Source organism: Lactuca sativa, chromosome 2 (assembly GCF_002870075.4).
Source record: "Lactuca sativa cultivar Salinas chromosome 2, Lsat_Salinas_v11, whole genome shotgun sequence".
Taxonomy (NCBI): domain Eukaryota; kingdom Viridiplantae; phylum Streptophyta; class Magnoliopsida; order Asterales; family Asteraceae; genus Lactuca; species Lactuca sativa.
In genome coordinates, this window is record NC_056624.2 from 157201561 (window position 1) to 157227965 (window position 26405).

Below are 26405 nucleotides of genomic sequence, written 5' to 3' on the forward strand. Positions count from 1 at the left end.
TATCATCTCACATTTTGTTCTTATCAATCTTTCTACTCATTAAATTAAAATAACTGTCAAAATCAAGAAAAAAAATTAATAAAGGAAGTTATCAAAAAGAAGATTAATAAAGATATCACATGTCATTATTTTATAAAAAAAAATAATAAAAATATAAAATATAAAAAAATATTTAATTTTTAGTATCTTTTCATAATTATATAAATAAATAAATATAAAGCTATTAAATCAAGCATCAATCTTTGACTCCTAATCTTTGACTCCTGAAAGCTGCTTCAAATAATAAAAAATTAAAGAATTTTGACTTCTGAGATCAAATGCCATCTCAAGGACCAAGGCCGTAAAATGGACAATACTGAGAAAGCATCTTGAATTCGAATTAATTTTGTAAATAAAAGTAAAATTGCCATTAGATTAATTACTGTTTCTTCTTACCAATTTAATTCTTATATTTCCAAAAATGTATTATTTATATTATTTCTGTAAAAAATTTCTGATTTTATTAAAATATTTATCAATTTTTAATTTATGAAATAATACTAAATTTTTTGACAAAACAAGACGATTATCTTTGTACATTTGATTTACGGAAATCTCTATAAAAATCTTAAAATTTTACCTTAATCTACAAAAAAGTCTTAAACTAAATTTTGTTTACGAAAAAACATGAATTACCGGTAAAAATGACGATTTAACTCACTTTTTCCAGTTTACCGGTTTTATTACTTACCTGTTTCACTAAAATCTTATTATTTTTACTCTAATTTGCGAATAAGTCCCAAAATAAAATTTAATTATGATTTGACCCTTTGCTCTATGTAACATACATTTTACCGGTTTCATTGTTGATCCGGACGTCTAATCATTAAATGAGATGATGAGATGGATATGTTGAGTTATATAATGTTATGTTTAGCATAAAACTTGATATTGTGATGTATTGTATATATCTTTTTGGAACATAAAATGCATCCACCGAAGACTACAATAATTACATAAACTAACAACAACTGCGTTATTTTTTACGTTTATAAGAAATATCAAATTGTCTATCTAATCTTATGTAACCCAATATATCCATCTCATCAGATATCAACTCATTTTCTGTCATTTTTTCTTGGAAACACACATTTTATTGTTTTTATTGTTGACGTAGATAGATAATCATAAATGAGCCGATGAGATGTATATCAAATCTTACAGTAAATGTGACATTATACAACCTATCGTATTCATCTTATCAGCTAGTTTAATGATTAGGTGCTTAAGTCAGCAATGAAACCGATAAAATGTATGTTACATGAAGAAAATGATCAAATCATCAATAAATTTTATTTTGGGACTTATTCGCAAATTAGGATAAAATAATGAGACTTTAGTGAAACATGTAAGTAATAAAACCGGTAAACCAGAAAAAAAAAAAAAAAAAAAAAAAAAAAAAAGTTTCAAATCGTCATTTTTACCGGTAATTCATGTTTTTTCGTAAACAAATTTTAGTTTATGATTTTTTTCGTAAATTTTGGTAAAATTTTAGGACTTTTCTGGAGATATCCCTTTGATTTACAACATATACTACACACAGTTTAGTGTTATTATTAATTTTTTTTATTGAATTCTAAACTAATATATTCTATAAATTCCTTAGTTGTTTTGATAATTTGGAATGTTTATACAAACACTAAAAGAAAAATCAAATTATCCTTAAATTAAATAACGCATTTATATGATATTTTGAAAATAAAATGACTATACATATGCATACTCAAAATGGCCACATTTGTTAGTTTTTGTTTTTATGATAGCTTTTTGGTTGACGAGTGAAATTTCATATAAAAGTCGAGACTTTAAACCTTACACATCTAAAATATTACTAATGTTCAACAATTAATCTTATAAATAGGCATTGGACGAGTGACATAAACAGCTCAGATAATGCATTTTACAATTTTCATTTTCAAAAATTAACATGGAAAAATCTATGTTTCTTTTAGGATTTTAGTCCCTATGTTTTAACCAATTTCATACTTACCTAAAACCGAAGGTGGAACCTCGAGCCTCATCAGATCACATCAAGCATATAAAGAACATAGGATATGATAAACAAAAATCTATAAGTGAAATACCCAAAACACCCTCACATATACAGTTTTGTTGGTTTATATCGTTTTAGCCTCAGTTCATACAAAGCGGGAGTTACGCCAACAATCATGCACGTGGTTGATAAACTGAAAGTAGTCTTTTCTACTAAAATAATCTGATATCTTATAAGTTTAATAAAATAAAGTTAAATATAATTAGATACCAAAAATTAAATATATTTGTATCAAGTTTTGAAAGTTATGCATTTGAAAAGGGCGGTACTTCCTCTTGTCTTTTTCATCAATCAACTTAAATTATTTTTATATCTTCATTATGATTATCTTCTCGATTGAAATAAAGGATGTAAATGTCTAAACATATAATTTTTAAGTAGATAAATAAAAAATATCCCATTTAAAAATAAAAACGTTAAACTGTAATAAATCTTCCCGATATCGAAACTTAAAACAATTGTAAATAAACAATTCAATGAAAAAAATAGAAAAAACCAAATGGACAAATACTGACCTATGAGGTTTCGGGTCGCACAAGACTTTCTTCTAATGTCTCTCCTCAATATTAAACTTTTCTTCGGTTGTATATTTTAGAATTGATTTTGGTAAAGAATAAGGCATAGTGATTTCGTAATTTTATACAAATAGATGTTCATCAAAATAATACATTCAAACCATGTGTTTTAAAATAGAATCATGTGGTATAACTACAATGCGATAACATATGTTAGGGAAACTATTGTATAAAGAGAAAAAGCCAAGGACTTGCTTTCTTTCCAACGTCGCACAACACATCCATCGTGTAGATATCTAGATAAAAGAGCCAATACCTAACTTTCTTATCATATAACACACTACATATTCATGCTACTATGACATATTAACCCCCACATGGTTACTATTAAATGTATGATCAAAATGCACATAATAATATTTTCATTGAATTGATTTAGCAATCCTATGGACTTCACGTTCATCATAAAGACATACTTGAATTAATATTAACTTTATCACATATTTGCATTATTAGTATTTTCTACATACAATCGTGAAAATCACAAGAAAACCACCTCGTATATACTTTTCCCTAATGGAATGTTGTTGTAACATCCTAAAAAGTAAGGTTTAGGTAAATCTGATTAGTGTCACAAGACCGCTAATAAGTAGCTACATGTAGAATTTGGATGAATTTGTACAAAAGTTCAAGGTTTTGTACCAATGCATCTAAGGTGTTGTATATGGGAACACAAACCATTTTAACGTAATTTGGAATAAATTACATAGAACAAACATGTGGTAAAATTGAATGTGTAAGTGCTTAATGCACCAAAAAGTTAAAATGTTGACACTACGATGTCACTAATGTGAGTAGTTCTACTACATTTCCATAGAAATAAACCAAGCCCTAGTGTAGTTAAATTAAGACATCTTGGGATAGTTTCATAAACACGTGGAAGATATAACCCAAAATCATACAACAGAAGAAAGAGACATTCCGGTCAAACTACAAGTATCAACAACAATATTACGAATCAAGAATATTATAGCACACAAATAAATACTGAAAATATGTCGAGATTTTTTAGTTTAATTTTTATCCGCAATATGTGATGCGAGAAACAAAAGGATATATAGACGGAAGCATTCGGTTTAATTTTAAGAGTTTTAATTTGCTTCATGAGTGTATCAACATATTGGTCGATTTGCACTAGACAAAGATATTTGAGAATGGATTGAGAAGAAATAGAAATGTAAATGAAGAAGTGTAGTGAATGTTGGTTGTTGAGAGGCACGATTAAAGAAGCCACATAAGAGTGCATGGTGGTTGAAAAAGAAAGAGGTGATGACTAATGCAACAAGTGTTAGATCGAAGGAGTGAGAGTTGGGGTTGTTTGTGTAGTCTTCATTAGTAAGGGTATGTAATGGTTTACCTTATATTTTGTTTTTCTATCATACAAGAAATCATTGAGTTTTGTTATTAGGTATTAATATAACTTTTTTAAAACTTGATATATTTTATTTAAATATATAATTATGTGCTTCTTGTTTATCTATACAAAATTATAGCCTTAGGTTACTCTTTAAAAACAACACGACTTGTCATGACATGTAAAACTTTAGACTTGACATTGCCATTAAACTATGACTCACATCATTTAGAAACCTGTTAAGAAGGGTAAAAGGTTTTCGGTAACTGAACTTGACAATTGAGGAGATGGAAGATGTAAGACGATTGTTTGTGGTGGGATCCACGTTACAGTATAAAATATAATTTTAACAAAAAAAAAAACTATGAGCAAAATAATCATATATTCAACATTTTATTTTTAATCAAATTGGGTTAATGGATTAAATCCCCAATAAATGATACCATGGGGCACTCATTAACCAAATTCAAAGATGAATTGAACCTTGAATACCTACTATACCATATGAACCATTTGTTTAAGTTACCATAATAAATATGAAAAAAGAATTAAAAGCATACAATAATGTAAATAAAGTTTACAAAGTTAAAGTAGACGACCCAAATTAGAACCAAACATTGAAATAGAAACCAATTTAACAAAAAATACATAGTTAAAATTTCAAAAACAGAATATCACAAAACAATACACATCTAAAATTTACATTACATTTGTCAATCATAAAATTAGACTTTACAAATACATTTATTCGAAAAATATTTCTCAAACAACAGATGTCAATCAAATAATATAACACGAATTATGTGGACATTTAATTTTTAGAAATGAATTATTTGAGATTTTATAAAGATTGTTATTAAATGTGAAATTACCGACTCCACATGACATTGAATATGGTGAAATTGGCGCCGGGAAAGGGTTATGGAAAGGCACAATTACAAAAACCCTTTTTATTGGAGAAGGTGTATAAATATGGACACAAGATTCTATTCACCCCCCAAATCCCCTCTCCATTCAAAGAATAATTTCCTCCCACGCCTTCCTTCTTCATCTTTCCACAGCATTTCCGGCCACCGTCTCCTCCGCCGCCGCGTCCACAATAGGGCGGATATGGACCACGCTCCTTATTAAACTTTTATGTTCGAAGAAACTGATAGTTTCAGATTTTAAATTTTGATTTCACAGGAACCCAATAATGAACGGTGATTTACTTCTTATGATTTCCTAATAATTCTGTATTTGGTAGGAATTTAATCTCATTCTGTTTTGATGATTTTTTTGGTTGTAGACGAATCCCCCAAAAATGAAAAGGTTATAGAGATCGAAGATGGTGATGATCACGAGGACCAATCGTCTCCGAGAGGCGTGTTGGAAATTCCTGTATCTGGTTCGGATTCCGATAATCAGAGCAGCGTAAGCCGGAGCCTCAGCAGCCGCGGTTCGTCTTTCAATGATAAATCTCCGGAGGGAGAAGTTGATTGCGGTGGAGAGGAGGAGGCTGGCGGCGGAGCGGGGGTCGGCAATCCTTCGTCGACGGCGTGGAGGAATTTGGTTGATAATTTGAAGTGGAAGTCGATTAAGAGGCTTTCGACGTTTCCGTTGGTGGCTGGATATGAGCTTTCGAGGAAGAGTTTGATGAAGAGATTAGCGAAGAATCATAACATCGAGGAGGCGATTGATGGCGGGAATTGGGCAGTTCCGAAACCGTCGTGGCGGAATTTTACGCTGGAAGAACTTGCAGCCGCCACCGATAACTTCAGCTCCGGTGAGATTCTTTTCGGCGCACCTCTTCATATATCTTTATTTATTTCCCCAATAAAACTTAAATTTTCAAATTTGAAAAATATAATATTATTTTTACTTCATAGGAGGTCTAACATTTTTATCAAATTTGCATTATTTACTTATAATTATTAGGCTTGTTAACTTAACTTATTTTCTAGTTATTTTATTTTATTTTAAATTTGTAATGCTTGTCAAATAAAAAACTAGTTTTTTAAAAAAGTTTTAGTTAGTAAGCCAAACATGTTTTAAAGCAACCGTTTTTATTTTGCGTTTTATATAATTAGATTTCTTATGAGTTTATATTTGCATAAATCGGTACATTCTTACTAAAAAATTAAAAATAAATCCATGCAACTGATTTTAGTAGTTTTCATGGTATAAAATTAAGGAGAAAAGAAAAGTCAAATGATAGGATTTAATAAAGTTGACTAAAGAGGTGTCTAGTCCACATCTTGGCTCACACTTTTATAGATTTTTGGTTTCCATTTTTTGATTATTAAAATTGGATAGTTTGAATTTTATTTTATTTGTATAATTAAGTAGTCATGAGGGATGCATGCTTAACCTATCAACAACCATCCATTTTAGGAAACAAATTACTAATTTTTACAAACCTAAAATTAAACCTTTTTTAATTAATCTTCTCTAATTTTAAACCATTTCACTATACTTGTTCCATGTATTATAATACATATCATATTCCTTCATTCGGTTCCCGTTTCTTATTTGAAAAATGAACATGAAAGTTGTCCACAATATTTTTTTACTATTTATTTATTTATGATGAACAAATTACATAAAACCTATTGTATTCTAGAAATTTTATGATTTAACAATTATATTTCAAATTTGTCAATAAAAGTCATGAAAGTTGTCCAAAGTGTTCTTTTTTACTTTCTACTTATTTTCTTACATTGGACAAACTACATAAAATCCATTATATTTTAGTAATTTACTGATTTAATAATTATATTTCAGTTTCAGTCAATTAAAATCACTCAAGCTTACCTACTATAGTAGGTTAAAATTTCTACAATAGAATCTGTTGTCAAAGTCTTGATTTAGTGAAAGTCTTGCCGATTAAAAAAATTATACTAGTACTTTGATACTAAATATTCTAGTAAAGGCATTAAATGTTTTTGACAAAATTTTATATTATTATCTTTTTAGCCTATTATAATAGATTATATAAATTGTCAAACTGTGTTGATTTTAATTGAGGATACTAAAATATAATCATTAAACTATATGATTAAAAATTGATCAAAATATAATGACTTTTTCTCGATGCTATGTTTTTGCTATTTATTATTTATAATAAAAAATGATATTTTGATGAGATCACAAACAAAACAAGTACAACTCTTTCACTAAAAAGTAGGTCCAACAACACATGATAGATATATCAGATACTGTTGTCAAATAAAAATATAAACCTAATTTCATAATGGTTTCTAGCACGTTGACTCTTTGACTTTACTCCAAATTTAATTTCATCTTACAATAAAATCAAAAATCTGTTTTAACTTTTTATTTCTAAAATAGATAATTTGGTGGGACGAGGGGGGCATGCTGACGTGTACAAAGGACGGTTACCGGACGGCGAACTAGTGGCGGTGAAAAGAATAACGAAAAAAGAGAAAAAAGACGAAGACAGAGTCGGCGACTTCTTATCGGAGCTCGGAATCATCGCTCACATCAACCACCCAAACGCCGCTAGATTGATCGGATTCAGCTCTGACACTGATCTGCACCTTGTCCTCCAATTCGCACCTCATGGCAGCCTTGCAACTTTACTACACAGTAAACTTTTCATCTTTCTCCTTACGCCTTTTTCAATCCTTCGATCAGTCACATCAACTAGCTAGGGTTCTACCAGATCTAGGTTTAGAGCTCACGTGATCGATGTAATCGTATGTATTTTGTACAGATGGTGAAGAGAGATTAGAATGGGGGTTAAGGTTTAACATCGCGATCGGAATCGCGGAAGGTTTGCAGTATCTCCATTGCGAATGTCACAGACGCATAATTCATCGAGATATCACAGCTTCAAATATTTTGTTAATGGAAGACTATCAACCACAGGTTAATTTTATAATTTTCCCTTTAATTACCTCCATCGATGCAAGCAACCTTTTACTCCTTGTTTAATTAGGTGATCATATGATTGTTCAGATCTCTGATTTCGGTTTAGCAAAATGGCTCCCGGAGAAATGGGTACACCATATTGTTTCCCCAATTGAAGGAACCTTCGGATACATGGCGCCTGAGTATTTCATGCATGGAATTGTTCATGAGAAGATTGATGTGTTCTCTTTCGGTGTTCTTTTGCTTGAGCTTATCACCGGTCGTCGTGCAGTTGATTCATCTCGACAAAGTCTCGTAATCTGGGTAAGGTTAATTTGGATACATTGAATTCAGATAAGGAAATTGTTAGGTTGAATATGTACATATGTAGGCAAAACCACTTCTGGAGCAAAGCAAGATGAAAGAGCTTCTGGATCCACGTTTAGAAGACGATTATGAAATGATCGAACTGAAACGAGTGATGTCAGCAGCGTCAGCATGCATTCATCATCTTCCAAACATGCGTCCAAACATGAAACGGGTAATTTGATTAATTTAATCAATGGTGTAAGAAATTAAAACATTGATGATCCATGGAAACTCAGACACGTACATTTGTTTTATCTTTGTGGTGCAGGTTGTGGAGATACTTAAGGGTGAAAGCAAGACAGCTGAAGTTAAACAGAAAACAGCAGGAGGAAGGGCAGTGCTTTTAGACGCTTGTGATGTGGATAATTACAATTCTACCACGTATCTGAAAGATCTTAATCGACACATGGAGCTTGTAATGGATGAGTGATTGATGGTTTTTGGTTTTTTGTTTTTGTTTTGTGTTTGAAGCCAAGGGTGGGTGGGTGTGTATATTGATGGATGGGGAGGGTGGTGGGCTTTAGAAGAGAGAAGTTGTAGTTGGTATAGATGTGGAAGAAAAAGTTGTAAAGCATGTTTTAATTGTGTTAATATGGGACTTGAAACTTATGGATATGGAATCTTATTAGTCCCATTTCAAATGGTATTAATTAATATGGAATATTCACTAGTTTCTAATTTTCTTTAGTTTTCTACTAATATGACGTAATATGAAGGTCATGCAAATGTGGTTTCATTTAACATTTGAACCCTCTCCCCCAGTACCTTTATTCGCTTTATAACCAATGTAGTCAGAATATACTGTCTAACCACGTAATCATCATTTTATACCATTGGATCAAAATTCAACGGACCCAATTTTGAAGGTGGTATTTTTTGGGTTTTTTTTAAATCTTATTAAAACCCTATCCAATCTCAAAGAAAAATATTATGATAAAGGGCACAATGGGCTTTTCCCTTTATCTCCAACCTCCAAATCCCAAATCAAGGATGTCGATTATTGTTGAATAGCAAATGGTGAATTCTCTAAAATACTACAAACAATAATACACATGCACACCATGGCCTTTAGTACAAGGTTGGATTGCCTCTTGAGCCAACAAAATTAAGCTGGACCATTCCCTTTGGGCCTAGAAGATTTTTTCCAAAACAAAATATGATAAGAATTTATCAAAATATTTCTTAAATAAAAAAACGTATATTCATTAAATAAAAAAATCTCGGGATGTCATGTTCCGATACAGACCAAAAGTATAAACGGTATAAAATAGACCTTACAACAGTTATTTATAACTACTGATCTATAATCCAAAAGCTCTCATCATGTTAATCAACTTATGCTCTTGTGCCACTACCTGTAATTCAAAGGAAACTGAGTGGGTCGGGCTTGAGAGTGTGGTGAGCATATAGGGTTTTCAACCCACAATAATATAATTATTATATTTAATCATCAAACAATCAACCCAATTACCCACTCCCACCATCTCATTTATTTCTTAAGGATTTACTTTAAGAATCATTTATCCTTCATTCATTCATACCTAATGATTGACCTAAGGAAATAGACACAAAGTCTATTTCTACTAAGGTTTATACAACAGGCACTACGTCGTATAGTCGTCAGGGTTTATTCAACAGGCGCTACGTCTCATAGTCGCCAGGGTTTATACAATAGGCACTACGTCGCACAATCGCCAGTGTATATTTATAAGGCACTAAGTCGCATAGTCGTCAGGGTGGAATGGACAAAAACACCAAAACTCAAATCTTTTAACTTAACATATAAAGCATAAAATTACACATCGATAAGGTGAAACATATGGAAAGCCTCTTTGTTGAAAGTTTCTTTTTACGAGGACTTTGATATCTTTGTTATAACTTATTATTATAAGCGGACGTTTGCCTTTATAAGTAGTTAATTATTTATATAACAATATTTAAGAGACGAAATTTATCTTGTTTATCAGTATTAATAATTTAAGAAAAATAATTAATTTTACAGACAATCTAAATGAAAACATTTTTATTTTAAACTATATTTAATATTTAACTAATTAAAAAAAATTGACATTTTTCTTTTATATTTATTTGATATTATCATTTATATTTTAAATTTAACATTATATTTAAATTTAAAAAATTGTGTGTATTAGATAAATATAGTGGGGATTTTCAATAAACAAGTTAAATATGTTTAGTTTATACTTTAAATTAGCACCATAATTAATTTAAAAAAAAAAAAAAAAAAAACTATATTATGTTAAAAGTTTAAGAGTTAACATTGAAATAAAAATAGTAAATTATTTGACATATTAGAAGAGAAGTTAAGAACTTAAAAAGTTTCACATTACTATGGATAAACAAATAATACATTAATTAGAATAATAGAAATTTTAATGTATTCGTTTTTTTTGAACGACAAATACAAATATATATTAAAGTACTTCTAAATTATTTCATCTATGTCCACAGTGAGACTTGAACTCTCAACTTTAAGGAGGGAGGACAACACCAGATACCACTGGGCTAGAAGCCCTTTGATATTACAATTTTTATGATTAGAAATCAAATTTAAGATACAGTTTTACAATGATCAAACAACTATCAGGCAAGCATAATCATCATTTATTAAAAAAATGATACAATAACCAACATCTGTTATAAAAAAAATAGAGCAATTTACAATAACATAATCTAGTTGGAAATATAAATACAACTAAATTAAATAAATAGATGTATGTCATGGTAAAAAAAGAAAGCACACTGAGATTTTGGTCGTGGAAAACAAGAAACCGACTAATATTATGAACACGGACTTAATTCAAATTGGCCTTTGGGCTTGGGCAAGCGGAGCCTATTGGGTAGAACATAAAAAGGTCCGCGGAATCTGTAAGTATACATATTTGTTGGTGAAATCATAGAAGTTTGATAAGTGATATGATAAATTTTCCATATAAAAACAAATAATCATAGAAGTTTGGGTTTCAATTAAAAGAGATTTTGTTTCGATGTTTTCTACACATTTATGTTTATGAGATTTTGCCTATGTTGTTTTTATTTCAATACGATGTTTACAATTAGAATAATTTTGTATTGATATCTCAAAATAAATACATATAAGTGTTTTACTTCATTCTTGAAAAGTAATGTTTAAAGTGAATATTGCATATCCTTCAAAATTTTATTGAATTGTCTTCATTTATTCATATAGAAGGTATACGAAAGGAATTTAAAATATCAAACGCAACGATTATAGTAAATCTCAATCAGAATATTATCATTTGTTAAAAAAATACAAATATAAGATTATTTAAATTTTTTTACATTTGTTTTCAATAATAAACAACCAACAATCAAATTATTTACAAATATTAATTTCAAATTTAAATAGCCAATGTTATATTTCTAAATATATAGAAATATTTTATTAACCAAAATTAGAAACCGCAAATCATGGAATACCAAAGATTATGATACTTCAATTATTTTTTTCCCTTTGTCTTACTCATCGCATCCACCATACCAATTACCGAAAATCAGTAGCAGATTTTAAAGAAACAACTTTATAAATTCATTCACATAAAAAATTTCCGAATGCTAACAGTATCGACTTTTAATTACAACAAATATTTATAATAAAGTTGAATAATATCAATATTCATGTATGCTATTTTCTTAATAATGATATTAAATATGATATATTTATCACTATTTGTATGATCACTTACTAAGATTTATAAACTTAACTTCTATATATTTTCTATATATTGTTAACTATTATTTCATTTAGTTGTGAAACCGTACACAATATATATATATATATATATATATATATATATATATATATATATATATATATATATATATATAGAGAGAGAGAGAGAGAGAGAGAGAGAGAGGGATCATTTGAGAACCTATACTTTCCCGAGAACCCGAGAACCAAACAAGGACCGTTAGATCAAAATAACAAAGGGTCAAGATGATTTGTGACATTTTTGTAAAAACTTGAAAATAAAAAATACGGGGGTATCTTATTTCAATTTGTTAGAGGGCATTTTAGGGATAGAAAACTTATATCTGATCCTGTCAAACCCTTTCATTGTACTATTTCTCTATGTTCATCATCAAATCTCTTTCCCTCTCACGTTCTTCATTGACGATAAAGACGACTGCCTCCTCCATCATCCGTCGTCGATCGCCTCCCTTCTACCTTCACCGGCCACCTCTACCTCTGTCGACCATCACGTTCTTCATAGAAAAAATTCCAATGAAGATGCTTTGATTTTGAATCATTTTATCCTCCATCAATTCGTTCCCCGGAGTACACCATAATCGCCGACTTCATCTCGGCTCCCTCTGTGGATTGAAGACCTGAACGGAGAAGAAGATCCTTTATCGATCAAGAATTCAAAGTGCAAACAATATGAAAAGTGCATCGGGTCTCGATCGCTATAGTTACACCTGAAGCACTTGACCTTAGCCTATCAGACTATCCCTAACTCTCGATATCGGTCTCAATTTTTCTCCACTAGAAGTTGCCTAAACAAATATTTTTATTTTTCTGCATTTCTTCAGTTTTTTAGATCAGATGTCACTTTTGCTTTTCTGCATTACCAAAATTAAGTTGATAATCTATAAGTTTGTTCGTATTCTGATTTAGTTATCAGATTCAATACAGTATGTGATATTGAATTCACTTAGAATTTAGAAGTTTTCTTATTAAGAAGAACATTTTCGTGAAAATATAAAACTCTAGTGCTCTTTTCCTTCATATGTTGCCTTATGAATATTGTTGTTCTCTTTAACATGGACCTTTCTGGTGAAAATATAGTCAATTTGTATTCAAAGTGTCAGGTTTTTTAAAGTGCACACAAGTTGCTCGATGAAAGTCCTGAACCAAATTTAGTTCCTTTGCTTTAATTTTAAGGTAGATTGGCTTAATACAAGTATACAAGTTTGCATTCTTGTGTTCACTTCTAATAATCCATGATATTTTCTTAGGATTTTACCGGAGTTCTATTTGTAGTTAACCTTGTTTGTATATGAGATTCTATGAACATACTTAGTGGTGACTCCAAGAAGATCAACCCATTGGTAAGTAATATTCTAATTATCCCATTCACATATTTTTTTAAAGCATCAATAGCTTTTAATTCTTTCATATCTTCATATTTCCCAGGTGCCAGTAGACCTTGTGATTGACCATTCAGTTCAAGTTGATGTTTCAAGAAGTTCAAATGGTGAACTTTGCAAATCCTTAAAGTTTTCAAATTGAAAACAGAAATGATTATAGATTTGTTAAAGTGATAAGAAATTTAAAACAAGGAAGGAATCCGGCATTCAGACAAAATAAGATTTCTACATTCAACTTGAAAACTGAAATTTTTATGCCTAGTTTGTATTTTGAGTGAAAAATGGATGTATGAAATATGAATGTTCTAACAAAATTCCAAATGAAGTCATACACATGCTTTAAGAGTTTATATGCACAGTAAGGTGGAATTCAAAAAGCTGTGCATTTGATAGAAGGTCTATAGACGTTTTATTATCAAAACAAGTTTTGTTTAATTCATTAGATATTCTGAAAATTGGTTAAAGAAGTGGCACCAATTGACAAGTTATCCAGTGATACCTTGAAGATTTTGTAATAATTATTATTATTGGTGTTTAGAAATTGCTTTAAGTTTATTTGTAATTATAAGTTATAACCACATTAACGAAATTGATATGCACTTATTTTTACATTTATTACAATTATTACATTTTAATATTATGTGGAACTATCCTCCCTAATAAATAAAAATAATTTTGTCACTTGTCATCTTCTAATGTCTTATGTCACATGGCTTTTGTTTTGGTCAAAAACTTGATCAAGTAATATTCAATCAAATTGTATGAGAGGTTGTGGTGTTAAGATAATGTATGTGTCGAATAATGATCAACGTGAGACAAATGAGTTACAAAGAAAGTTCTTGATCCTTTATACGATCTCTGGCATAATATATTGGGCGGTGATTATGATCATCTGCCATGTTGTTTTTATTGATATAAATCTTTGATTACATAGAAGATGGTGATAATACGAATACAAGAGTGATAGTAGAGCTTCATGTGTGTCTAGTGTGTGTTTTACAAGTGTCATTTATAGTCTAAACTAAACAACAAGAAGTCTTATATTTTCGGTATCCTCTGGAATGAATATATGCACGTTGTTTGATTTGGTACTCCTGGGTCTTTAGCCCTAGTTGAAACGATTCTTCATGGAGAATGGGTCTTATGTTGACTAATTCTGCACATGTGAGAAAAAAAAAGAATATAGTTGTTAAAAATAATAGGAAGTATTAATGTTAATAATTAGGATCTCGGATCCTGAGATATGCTTAAGAATCCTGAAGCTTCAAAAGTATTAATGATCCTGAATATGATTTAGAATCTTGCTCCTAACAACTTTTTCTTATTATTTTCATTTTATTTTTTTCGCATATCATTTTATAGTTTTTTCATTTTATTAAATTTTACATATTATTTAATGTAATAATAAATTCATATCATATTTATTAATGGATTTTCCTTCTAATTTCAAAATTATTAAATTAAAGCCTTATTAGTTTTTTTAATTTATCTAAATTATTGTTTAAATTTAAAAGAGAAAAAAAACATTATAATTTAAATAATTCAATATTTTTTCTACTTTTCTTATAAATTCAAACTTTTCAAATGTTTGGAGTTTTATATTTAATTTTTCTTTTAAATAAACTCATGTAATATATGGGTCTCACACCTAGTATATAAAATGTGAAAACCCATAAAATGACAAGTGGAAAAAAAATCTTAAAAAATGACATGTGTAAAATGCAATGAGAGCATGACATGGTCTGGGTTTCGGTTCCAACTTTTCATCCAATTCGGGTTTCGGGTCGGTTTCAGCTCAAGGAACATCCAGAGCGAGGGGGAAACAAATTAAAAATTATTTTGTTTTAATTATAGACCTTTATGTTGTTATATTTTATCCCCTGGTTGTGAGCATGGGCGGAGCCACCTATGAGCCAGTGCAGGCCCAGCCTCACCCTCAAAATTTCAATTTTTTTCTTATATATATATATATATATATATATATATATATATATATATATATATATATATAGAGAGAGAGAGAGAGAGAGGTTCATGTGTTCTAAGTATCTATTATGTGGAAGTAGGAATCAATGTAGACCAATCATTTTAAAAAGGTAATTATGTAATCATTTATTTAGTTAATATTTGTAATTTAGTTAATTTGATATTTCTCCCAAATTAAATCCCTTTATATTAGGTAGTTATTTATGAAAATATAATTGACCTTTTCTAACCCTAAATTTCTCCCCTTTATCTATCAGCTGAATAGTCGGTCACAAACCATTGCATGTGCTCGTGAAATTGAAGTCGAGAACTGGGAAGTCTAAAAGGAACGAGAGAAGCAAAGTAGAAGTTGTGTGAGGGAGAAGCGGTGCTAGAGTTGGTCCCCTTCGACAACGATTGTGGCATCGCAACCCAAGAGGGAAAGACGTCGATGTCTTTCACAGTAAGTCGATTTACATTCCTTCCATCCCTAATTTCCATTAAATCTATTTGTCTCATTTTTGGGTTCCATGACGGTACACAAGTGGATTACTACACCATCTCTAAAAATTGGGTTGTGCTCTCTCTACCCCATGCTTCCAGTGATGACCCTCATCTACATAGAAATGCTATTGGGTTATTGTTGCATCATAAAACTCTCAAGGTTCATCAATATTTCTATTTATTCTATTTCTTTTTCTAATTTTTTGCTTGACGTGTGGGTTTTATTGATCAATTCGGCTCTAAAATTTAAGGTTTCTTGATTCGGGTATCATCAACTATTTTTTCTCTCTCTACGTGTGTTGCATTTCATCAACAAGTGGTTGATTTCATTCATTTTCTTGAAAAAAGATAAACCATAGAGCCAAAGTCGTTCAATTTCAGGAATCTGTAGGACATTACCATGTTTCGAGGATAGAACTCTTTTTATTCCTGAGTAATTTATATGTTAATTGGATAAAAATATCATGAATCTAAGAAACCACTTTTGAGTTATTTCCAGTTATGAATTCTGAAAAAGGTTTTCTTAAATAACAAGGGAGACTGCAATGCGTGCGATCGGTCGAGCTCAAGTAAGTGTTTCCCAAAGTTAAACCATGCTTTTAAATTGTAACTAGTATGTTAATATGTGAATTACGTGCTAGAGTAGGGCAAAGGATACCTTTAAAAGTTATGTGATAAAATTGCTTGATTTTCGTGATGCCTTGTAGCCTAGGAGAATGCAATGCTATGAATATATTTCTTGGAATTGATATTGACTCAGTTATTTGCTAAGTGTATGCTTTCAAAGTTGTATATGTTTAGGATTGCATAGCCCTAGAATGATGGATTCTGCCTTATTTCCTGTTCCTTGTTTGGTTGTGGTCTTAGGGTAAAAACTTTATTTGACAGTCTATGTGATTCTATTTATGTATAACTTGCATGCATAAGGAAACTGACGGTGTTGATTGAGGTTTCTAGTTCTGTGAGGATTGAGAAATCCTAGAAGAGTCTAGGATATGTGTATGTGTTGTGTTTGTGGGTGGGTCATATTTTATCTGTGGTTGGGTGAATTAGAGGTATCAGGGATGGCCTTGGGAAGGTACAGGTAGGTGTGGAAGGTAGTATTGAGCCCGTACTACTGAAAGCACAGGACCTGTACCCGAGATAAGGACAGACCTGGAATCTCTAAGGAGTCCGATGGGGAGGAATCCCTTCGAACTTCCTTATCGATTGCTTTCTATGTTGTATTTTCAATTTGAGGATGGTGATAGCTACACGAGGAGGATCAGGTTCATGATGAGGCTCGGGATAGAGTTCAGGTTCTGGTGCGGAACTTATTGATGAGAGGCTGCGCGAGCTTATCGCAGTCGAGGTTACTTGCAGCATTCTTGATGATACCCTTATGATTTTCGTTACCGTCAAACAGGGGATCATGGAGATTATGGAGGAGCAACTCAGGTCTTTTCCGAACCAATATCGTTGCGGAACAGATTGGGACCCGAACTCCTTCATTCCGGGAGTTCAAGGTGTGCGGTGCCCCCGAGTTCTTTAGGGTTAAGGACCTCATCGCTAGTCGCTGTTGAATCGTTGACATAGAGGATGCTCAATGCACGAACTTTTGCCCCGATGCGGCAAAGGTGGGATTTGCGTCCTGCATGTTGAGGGACCGAGCGCATGACTGGTGGGATGAGGCTACCCGCGAGGTAGGGACGGCGAGTGTGACTGTGATGACATGGGAGGATTTTGTGCAGAGGTTTGATCAGGAGTTTGCACCGGCCATTGAGGTGCAGCAGCTGGTCAGGGACTTCCAGGACCTTCACTAGACCACAGAGACTGTAGCGGAGATTACCGCCACGTTTAGGGAGATGGCACTGTTGGTTTCACAGTACGTTGCGGATGCGGAGATGAGGAAGATGAGATATCATGCTATGTTGAGGGATGATACCCAGGAGTTTGTGAGCTTCTCAGGGTGCAAGACCCTGAATGACATGATTAAGAAGGCCTGTGAGCGGGAAATCGAGTTAGAGCTCCAGACGAAGCAGAAGCTGGAGTAGGTTCAGACGGCAGTGGGTCAGGCTAAAAAGCCTAAGACATCCGATGTTCACAACAAAGGCTAGTCGGGTCAGGGCCGATGCGCCAAGTGCGGAAAGCCGCACGGTGGACCGTGTCGATCTGTAGGATCAGGATGTTTCGGTTATGGTCAGACATGCCACATAAGGAAGGAATTCCCTAAGAGGGCCTTGATTTGTTTTCACTACAACCAGACTGGCCATAAAAAGTTCGATTGTCTGGAGGAGCAGTGGTGGCGCCTACAACCGCCACTTTGAGGATTACACATAGCCGCCAGGGCAAGACGGAGACTCCTGCGGTGAAGAGCAGAGCATTTCAGTAGACCACAGATGAGGCCCTCTTAAGGTGTGGGTAATGTGGTTATGCATTCATATGTTACAGGTTTAGTAGATACACATGAATCTATTTTTCATTATGATTAAGTGTCTCATGGTGGCACACTTTACTGGACACTAGGCCTAGCAATTGAGCGGGTTTTAACCCTGATCCGGTCCAAACCTTTAAGAATTATATGAGTTTAAAGCATAGTTTTTGATCTGTTTACCCGTTAACAACCCGTACCCGCTAACCCTTTTATTAAAAGGGTCGGGTATGGATCATCCCTAATTCGCTCTTTTATAACCTACCCCATATAAATTTTAGAATTATACATTTATATTGTATACTGCCTAAAGTTTACTTTTAATTCCAATCGAAAGTCCAAAGGGGAAAGGCCAATGACCAAACCGTTTTTACATGGGACTCGAGGATTTGACTTCTAGACTTCCAGTCTTTTATCAAGAATCATGATGTCATTTCATTTATATTTCATCAAGCAATCATCAATTTCATTTATAAATCAATAATGTCATTTATCAACTAGATAAAAGTTTGCAATTGTTATTCTCCATTAGTGCAATCGACGGTCAAAAACCAATCGTAAGTTACTACAATAATGATTTCAATTCCAATGGAATGTCCTCGTAATGCATTTTCTAAATCAACATTTGTTTTATTTAATAAATGTTATTTTAAGAATTAAGTAAAATGTGTTTGATTATTCAAAAAACCTACGGGTTAAGGGACGAGTTTGAATATTTGTTGATTCGGTGAATAAGGGTATGAGTTTGATTAATCAAAACCTTGCAGGTTATAGAGTGAGTTTGGATTGGATTTTAAAATTTGTTAAAATGATTTTGATCTAGGACGATTCACTCCAAACCCGCCCCATCGCAAGGTCTACAGGACACCCAAAACTAATAAAGATATAAAACCAAAAATGAATGACTATTTTGATTCGTACAATGCATTTGTCCAAATGAACAAAACTTATGTATTTCAAGTTGGATCTGATATTAGGCAAGGAACAAATATGAAGAAGGCTGATGGTACTCTCTATGTCCATTCTCAAAATTGACCCTAATCCTATTTTCTTACTATATCTCTCTATGGCGATGCCAAACATTTAAGGTTCATGCTTGTCTTTGCAACATCCCACATTGGTTGGGAATAATAAATTTGTATGGGTTTATAACTTTATTCTCTAGATATGCCTTGTAAACTGCATAACCGAGTTTCTTCTATTTCTGAGTATTCATTTTGCATTTATCTCTTCTTCCATAACTGTTAGAAAGTATGATACACTACATCAAATCTTGGGTGTTTACGTTGAAACTTACAACAACTACGAGGTTGGTTTTACTTTTGTTGTTTCGTCTTTAACTTTGTCAGATAAGGGGACATTCTTTCTTCTACATTTTTTATAATCAGATCTGATCCCGAAGGATAAATCTGTTTTTTGGACAAAACTTGGTAAATATTAATAATAACTCGATTTATTATTCGCAACTAATTGACATATAATTCTCAATATTATTTCTCGATTTTCTTACATGTCTATTTGATCTGATTTTCATCACATACATATTATAGATTTCCTTCATAATAATTCATGGTTAGTTTCAAAATTAAAATTAAAAAGTTAATTGTAATGAAAAACCAAATATTATGGTTAAATGCACATCTTACACCTTATGTTCATTGTGATTATTATTTTTATATGAAAATACGAATTCATCGAGATTCTTCATGGGTTGCATACCCAACCAAAGAGCCATCATGGGCCCCGTTTTTTGCTTGGTGCACTCCCCCTGACGGTACCGCGGGTACCACCAACTCATTTTTTGTCTTCTCGAGCCACTCCGACCAGCCCAATGAGATGTATTCTTGAACTTTGACTTAAATGTTTCAGAGTCTTGAGCTTGACTATCTACGATGCATTCTTCTTCCTACTCGCGAGAATTTACGCTTATTCTCTAATATACTTTGGATAATAATGTGTCCGTCGTGAGTATTGTCTTGTATTCCTTTTTTTTATATAATAAACTAATGATTAAACACATGACATTGGAATGTTAGTTAACATTTAATGTAGGCGTTTAATGATTATTGAACTCTTCAGTGATAAAAATAAAACATTTCTTAAGAGAAAAAAATTATAAAATTGTAAAACTTAAAATAATCTTCATTTACATTTTTTGGAACTGGCGGTTGTATTAACGGAAGCCAGGCCTCCATATTCGGGAAGACGTCCCGAGTTTGAGATCACAGAGGGGGACTCAAACGCATAGGGGTCCTAGGGAGAACATCATAACACAAGGAGTTGGATGAAGGAATTATGTAGTTGGACCGATTCGAACACACAACCTTCACCCCATGTGGGTTATCAAACCCGGATGCATCACTACTAGCTAGGTTGCAAATCATTTGCAATCTTCATTTATATTGTGGATGTACTTATAACTAACTTATAACTAATTTAGAGTTTCATTCGATATGATCCAAAAAGAGTTCCATGTTAAGACCATGTTTTCATTTCGATTCCATAACTATCTCAAAAAATTGAATCAATCAACCTCTTTTTAAGGTGTTTGGCTAAGCTTATTTAAGGATCTTATTAACTTCTTAACGATTTCATATCACTATAAGCTAAGATGTTTGAATAAAAAATAATTTATACTATAAGCTAAGATGTTTGAATAAAAAATAATTTATTTCGATGGAAAACCTTGAATATGTTATCTCACACTTATAAACACTTATAAGTTTATAAGTTAATAATTTTTTTTCTTTTGACAAACACCATCTAATTATAACAATTATCCCAAAAGACTGAACTTTTTAATACATTACAGAAATAAAAGTAGTACAATTGTACAAAAAAAAATAGTTAAACTATTCTATAATTTAATTAAATAATGTTCCAAAAAGATTTCCATGTTAAGACTTAGTTGCACGTCCCAATTTTTGTTATTCACTTGTAACGATTTGATTCCATTACCATCCCAAAATACTGAATTGCTGTATTGCACAACCTCTATTCAATTATAAGTCCGAGTCCAAAAATGTCCAAAATATTCAAGAACGAATTTTCCAATTGCACAGGAAGATTTTCATCTCCGTTTTCAAGTAGCATTCCTAATTTAAGTTCTATCGATACAAAGTACAAACCATTCATTTGCATACTTCTTACTCGAGAAGCAATGATCGTTCAACAGTTAATTTAATTAACGCTAACATGTTTCAAGAAGACACGCATAACATTTCTGCACCAAAAAGATGGGTTCACCCAAACCATTAATCTCCGGTTCTTTTCTTGAGACCTGTATATAACTTATCCCCCAAACACAAAACGAAAAAAAGAACTGAACTGTTATCTCCCTATCATCATACTAAATTACTAATACTAAAACCACTAAAAACTAATATCAGTCAGCAGATTAAGGTCAGCATTTGAAACACCGAAAAAGAAACTACCCCACAACATAAGAGCAACCTTATAGTGCTATATAATCTATTTCGTCTCCTTTAATCCATGTTAATACGACTGGTTAGGCCATATGAAGAACTCAGCTGAAGGTGGCAGCAATGCCATCGGACCTGAAGTTTCAGGAGCACCACCATTCCCAGAGTGAAGATGGTGGAACAAACTTTGATGATGGTACATTGGTGTAATCGAGTTTGGATCATATGGCAAAGCATAAACAGGTGGTGCACCGGAAAAGTTGATACTGTTTCCATTGTTGCCGCCACCGTAAGGCGGCAGTTGGTGGTGGTTGTTGATCAGAGAAGGTTTCTGCTCCGCCTCGGAAGTCACTTTCAGACGCTTTGCAGCTCCACCAACTGGAAGAGAGCTACTGGAAATTGCTTCCACGTCATACCTATTCATCTCAAAGTTCGTCACTGCATTCATTCCTCTGAATTTGATCGCTGCTATGTCATATGCCTCAGCTGCTTCTTCCTCAGTAGCTACAAGATCATGATTATATTGTCATCATAAAGATAATATAAGATACAAATGATAATATTAATTTGAGGATCATTTTGTTTTTTATAGATTACCAAAAGTTCCTAGATAAAGATCTTTGTTTCCAGCAACACGCCCTATTCTTGCTTGCCAACGACCTTGTTGGTGATGCCTTGTAACCCCTCTATAGATCGATGCTCCCCTTGAGAATCCACTACTTTTCCTGTTAGAATTAAAAAGAAACGTGTCATAAAGATATAAACTTTTTAAACTTGTTTGATGAAAAGTTATGAGGTAGAAAATTAGTGAGAAGAATAAATATAGATGTTGAACCTTCTTAGGGAAGCGATGAACTCTTGTTTAGTCGCATGTTTCATGTCTTCCAATTCTTGTGCGTATTTTGCAACCTAAAAAGCAAAAGATTAAAACCAAATTAAAAACGTATCACTTTTGATTGTTTACTTTTTTTTTATATATATATATTATAACTTAAAAGTAAAGATTTAATGAATAGGTGTGTAGGATAATTACGGGAAAGTTTGTAGTAGCGGTGGGACCCCAGTACTTGAGAGCAGCCAAATCGTAAGCTCTTGCTGCTTTGTCTTCTTTGTCATAACCACCTGAATATGCATTAAAACATGGTTAGTTAGTTACTTAATTATAATAATAATGCGAAGTTAAAAGAAAATTGATATGAATGAATACACGAAATGAAAAAAAGAAGAAAATTTACTCACCTAAGTACACTGCAGATGAGAAAACCGAAAGTAGAGTGACCACACATGCAAAAGAATCCAAAAAACATTAGCTTACAATAATAATAATAATAATGGTCCATGAAATGAAACGAGGATAAAAGTAGTTTGAGATAAAAGTAAAAGGTAAAGATTGCAAGCACTTTTGGTATATACATTTTTGCACGGGTAGGAATATATTTTACTAGATAAGAATAGTCGTTTCAAGTCCCTAAAAATGTCCAAAAGGTCACGGGAACAAATGGGGTGGGTTCCAAAGCTCACTGAAAATGGACATTTGTGACTACATATTGAAAATCAAAGGTTTCCATGAGAATGAATGAGTATGAGAGTGTTTGACTTGGTCAAAGCAGGGGTAAAAGAGGAAAGGAAAAGCAAAAGTGAAAAGCAAAGGCATGTATGTACAAAAGCACAGAGAACAGCAGACACACTAAGTAGGATTCAGACTAGTTAGTGTAGGTATGTGAAATTGATGGATAGATAGATATGGAGAGAGAAAGAAAGATGAGGGGGGTAATCTGTAATATCCAATGGACAAACTTGTGCCATTTTAAGGGAAAAGAAAATCCAACTGGTGTTAGCATAAATACAGAAATAAAAGAAACTAGAAGAAAGTACACAAAATGGTACAATTTACAAACATCAATCAATCATCATCATAAACAACAACAACAACATCAACAAACTTTTGATAGATTTGAAATCCAACCCATGATCATAAATTCATAATCTATCTTCAAACTCAAATCTTTTTTCAAAAATTCAAACACAATGTACAAGTTTTAATCCATGATCATAATAAACTCATAACACTTTGTTCTTGTTTTGATTCAAAAGAAAATTACCTTGTCGTCCTTTCCTTGCTTGACCCTCTCTTCTACAGCTATTATCCCAAAGATGCGCTTCGTATCTACCAGTCCACCTATGTCTGCACACATCAATATGTCTCTAGTGTTCAGTTTACTGTACAATCTTTAATGCATAACGTACACATAATCCTTCTTCTTTTACCAAAAATCAAACACCTTTGCATACCTAGTAACACCTCTGTAGATCGAAGTTCTTTGTCCAAAAGTATCACCGATCTTCTTACTAACATTATTCTGATCACCTGAATCAACCGCTACGATTGCCTGCTTCTGATCGGAGGAACCCTGGGCGACATGTTGGGTGGTGATACCTAGCGACAAAGCATTCATCGGACACTGTACATAAGCTAACTCGTTGCCGCCGGCGGATTCCATCGACTGCCCGGCAAACTCGGTCAGATGGGTGCCTGAGTCGTCCACTTCCGACCCCGAGTTCGTCGAGAATGTCTGGAACCCGGTGGTGGTGCACGCGAGACCGTTTAGATCTTGTTGGTCGGAGAAGTAGACGGAGCTGCTTCCGTCGTACATATGGGTTAACGATGACGAGTCTTGTGTTTCCGTCTGAGATACGTCGGTGTAACGAAAAGACTGCATAGAGTGGGTGTTGGCGGCGGTGGTGGTGGTGGTGGTGGTGGTGGGTGTAAGGGTGGTGTCGCCGCCTAGGAAGTCTTCGAGCTTTGGAGCTTGTTGCTGGTTGATATGGGACTCCATGAAGCTTCGGAAAAGCGGTGAATCGCCGCCACCGTCTTTGACATCCCCGTGACTATTGCCGTTGTCGCCGGTGTACATCGGTGAAGTCTTTCCACCGCCGTTAGTCCAACCTGCACCACCGGAAATTAGTAACTCACTACCACAACCAAACTCAGTTCAAGACATGCAAATCAACCAAGAGAATCCAAAGATATATATACATATAAATAAGTACATATATCCCCAGAAAATCAAGTAATAATTTGTATTTTGTCTTGAAAGTTACATCATCAGCTATTTATTTCGACAAACTTGCACAAACAAATCGTATTTTTCTCAACCACTTACGTTCTTTTTCCGACATTAAAACCGAAATCTTGGGTACTGTTTATCTTTAAATAAAAATCCAAATTTGTTTTAGAAAAAAAAAACAGCTTGAAATCTCATTGATCCAAAATCTAGCACAAAAGCCAAGCATAACTGCACCTCGATTATTCTGTACTAAATTCTCAAGAAAAGTAAACAAGAAAATATACCATTTGCATAGAAATTATCGTTGAAGTAATACTGCTGAGGCTGAGAGGTAGAAGAAGTGAACATCTCCATTGGAGAGAGTGAAAACGAGAGCCAGTTATTATCGGGAGCCATTGATTTGTGGTGGTGTTCAGTGACCTAAGTTGCAACTATACGATTAGAAGAAGAAGAAGAAGAAGAAGAATCCAAACCCAACATTACCAATGAACGTTTAAAGTGTTAAGAATATGATGAAGGTGGAGGCGAAGAATGGAAAAGAGAGAAGATTAGTGTTGAAGAGAGCACATGCAGAAGCTAGCTTTCCGGCACCGGCAAAGGCAGGGGTAGTTGTATTGACTGTTCTTGAATGTTAATTGTTAAAGAAAGAGAAAGAGAAAGAGAAGGAGAGAGGAGATGAGAGGTGGAGGTATATAATGGGATGAAAGAGTCGGTTTCATCTGCCACACCGGCGGAAAACCAGAGGGAAAAAACAAAACATTGTCTCTTCGGTTTCATTTAATATTATATTTACTCCATTTTTATCTTTTACTTAAATAAAAAATTTAAAACTTTTACCTTATAGCATCTTATCAAAGAAAAACTTATCCGACCCGTTTCCGTGGTACTTAAGTCCTTATGAAAGTATATTTTTTTAAATATTTTTTTTTTGGAAATGGCGTAGGTTAACCTCCTTTTGTTTTTGGGTTGGAGTTAAGGAAATAACGTGGTAAACCAATCGGACGAATATGAACGAGGCTTGTTCATTTTTGTTCGTTTAAGTTAGCTGAATAAATAAACGAATACGAACGAGTTTTCTTGATCATTTTCGTTCGTTTAACAAATTAAATTGTTCATGTTCTTGTGTTTATGTTTGTGAACGTGCTAAATTAACAAAGATAAACAAATATAATTGAAAATATATGAACATAAATAAACATATAATATATATGAACATAAAATAAACTTATATAAACGAACGTAAATGAACAACATAAACGAACGTTCACGAACATAATCAAATGAACGAGACCATTGTTCATGTTCGCTCGTTTAAGTAAATGAACGAGAATTTGTATTCATGTTCGTTCATTTATTAAATAAACGAACATAAACGAACTTTCCGCCGAACGGTTCACGAACAGTTTGATGAACGTTCGGTTCGTTTACAGCCATAGGTATAACAATTGGATTTGGTTTGGGTAGATGGGTTGGCAGGTCAGAATATATTGACCCAATCAAACCCATATAATATATAGGTTGGCAGGTTGGCGGATCACAAGTTGACAGGTTGGAAACATCAACCCAACCCAACCCACATAACTCGTTTAAGTATATGGGTCAGTGGGTCGTTTTCGGATAACTTTTTACATGTTAAATTTATATTAATTATGTCTCTAAAT

The 26405-nt window shown here is 32.9% G+C and overlaps 2 protein-coding genes across 2 annotated transcripts; one reads left to right on the forward strand and one right to left on the reverse strand.

The window, feature by feature from the left end:
* Nucleotides 1-4977: 4977 nt before the first annotated feature.
* On the forward strand, nt 4978-8903 carry LOC111883460 (receptor-like cytosolic serine/threonine-protein kinase RBK1). Its single transcript, XM_023879791.3, has 7 exons — nt 4978-5223; nt 5310-5786; nt 7352-7609; nt 7737-7891; nt 7982-8197; nt 8265-8414; nt 8511-8903. Exons 1-7 carry the CDS (start codon nt 5217-5219, stop codon nt 8670-8672), a joined length of 1425 nt encoding a protein of 474 aa, XP_023735559.1. The 5' UTR covers nt 4978-5216; the 3' UTR covers nt 8673-8903.
* A 12456-nt stretch (nt 8904-21359) lies between these two features.
* On the reverse strand, nt 21360-25573 carry LOC111883473 (AP2-like ethylene-responsive transcription factor AIL6). Its single transcript, XM_023879798.3, has 9 exons — nt 25228-25573; nt 25029-25164; nt 23969-24623; nt 23779-23861; nt 22916-22924; nt 22710-22798; nt 22512-22585; nt 22274-22401; nt 21360-22180 (listed from the first exon to the last, which is right to left on the reverse strand). The coding sequence occupies exons 2-9, from the start codon at nt 25138-25140 to the stop codon at nt 21750-21752; spliced, it is 1581 nt and encodes a 526-aa protein (XP_023735566.1). The 5' UTR covers nt 25141-25164; nt 25228-25573; the 3' UTR covers nt 21360-21749.
* Between the last annotated feature and the right edge of the window lie 832 nt (nt 25574-26405).

What these genes read in the sequence shown, in the direction of transcription:
- LOC111883460 (XM_023879791.3), top strand. An exon ending in CACCGATAACTTCAGCTCCG is followed by an intron (nt 5,787 to 7,351) that starts GTGAGATTCTTT and finishes TTTCTAAAATAG; the next exon opens with ATAATTTGGTGGGACGAGGG. An exon ending in TGCGTCCAAACATGAAACGG is followed by an intron (nt 8,415 to 8,510) that starts GTAATTTGATTA and finishes TTTGTGGTGCAG; the next exon opens with GTTGTGGAGATACTTAAGGG.
- LOC111883473 (XM_023879798.3), bottom strand. Translation starts at nt 25,140, where the DNA reads ATGGCTCCCGATAATAACTGGCTCTCGTTTTCACTCTCTCCAATGGAG. An exon ending in ATCTACAGAGGTGTTACTAG is followed by an intron (nt 23,862 to 23,968) that starts GTATGCAAAGGT and finishes TGATGTGTGCAG; the next exon opens with ACATAGGTGGACTGGTAGAT. An exon ending in CCGCTACTACAAACTTTCCC is followed by an intron (nt 22,586 to 22,709) that starts GTAATTATCCTA and finishes TTTGCTTTTTAG; the next exon opens with GTTGCAAAATACGCACAAGA.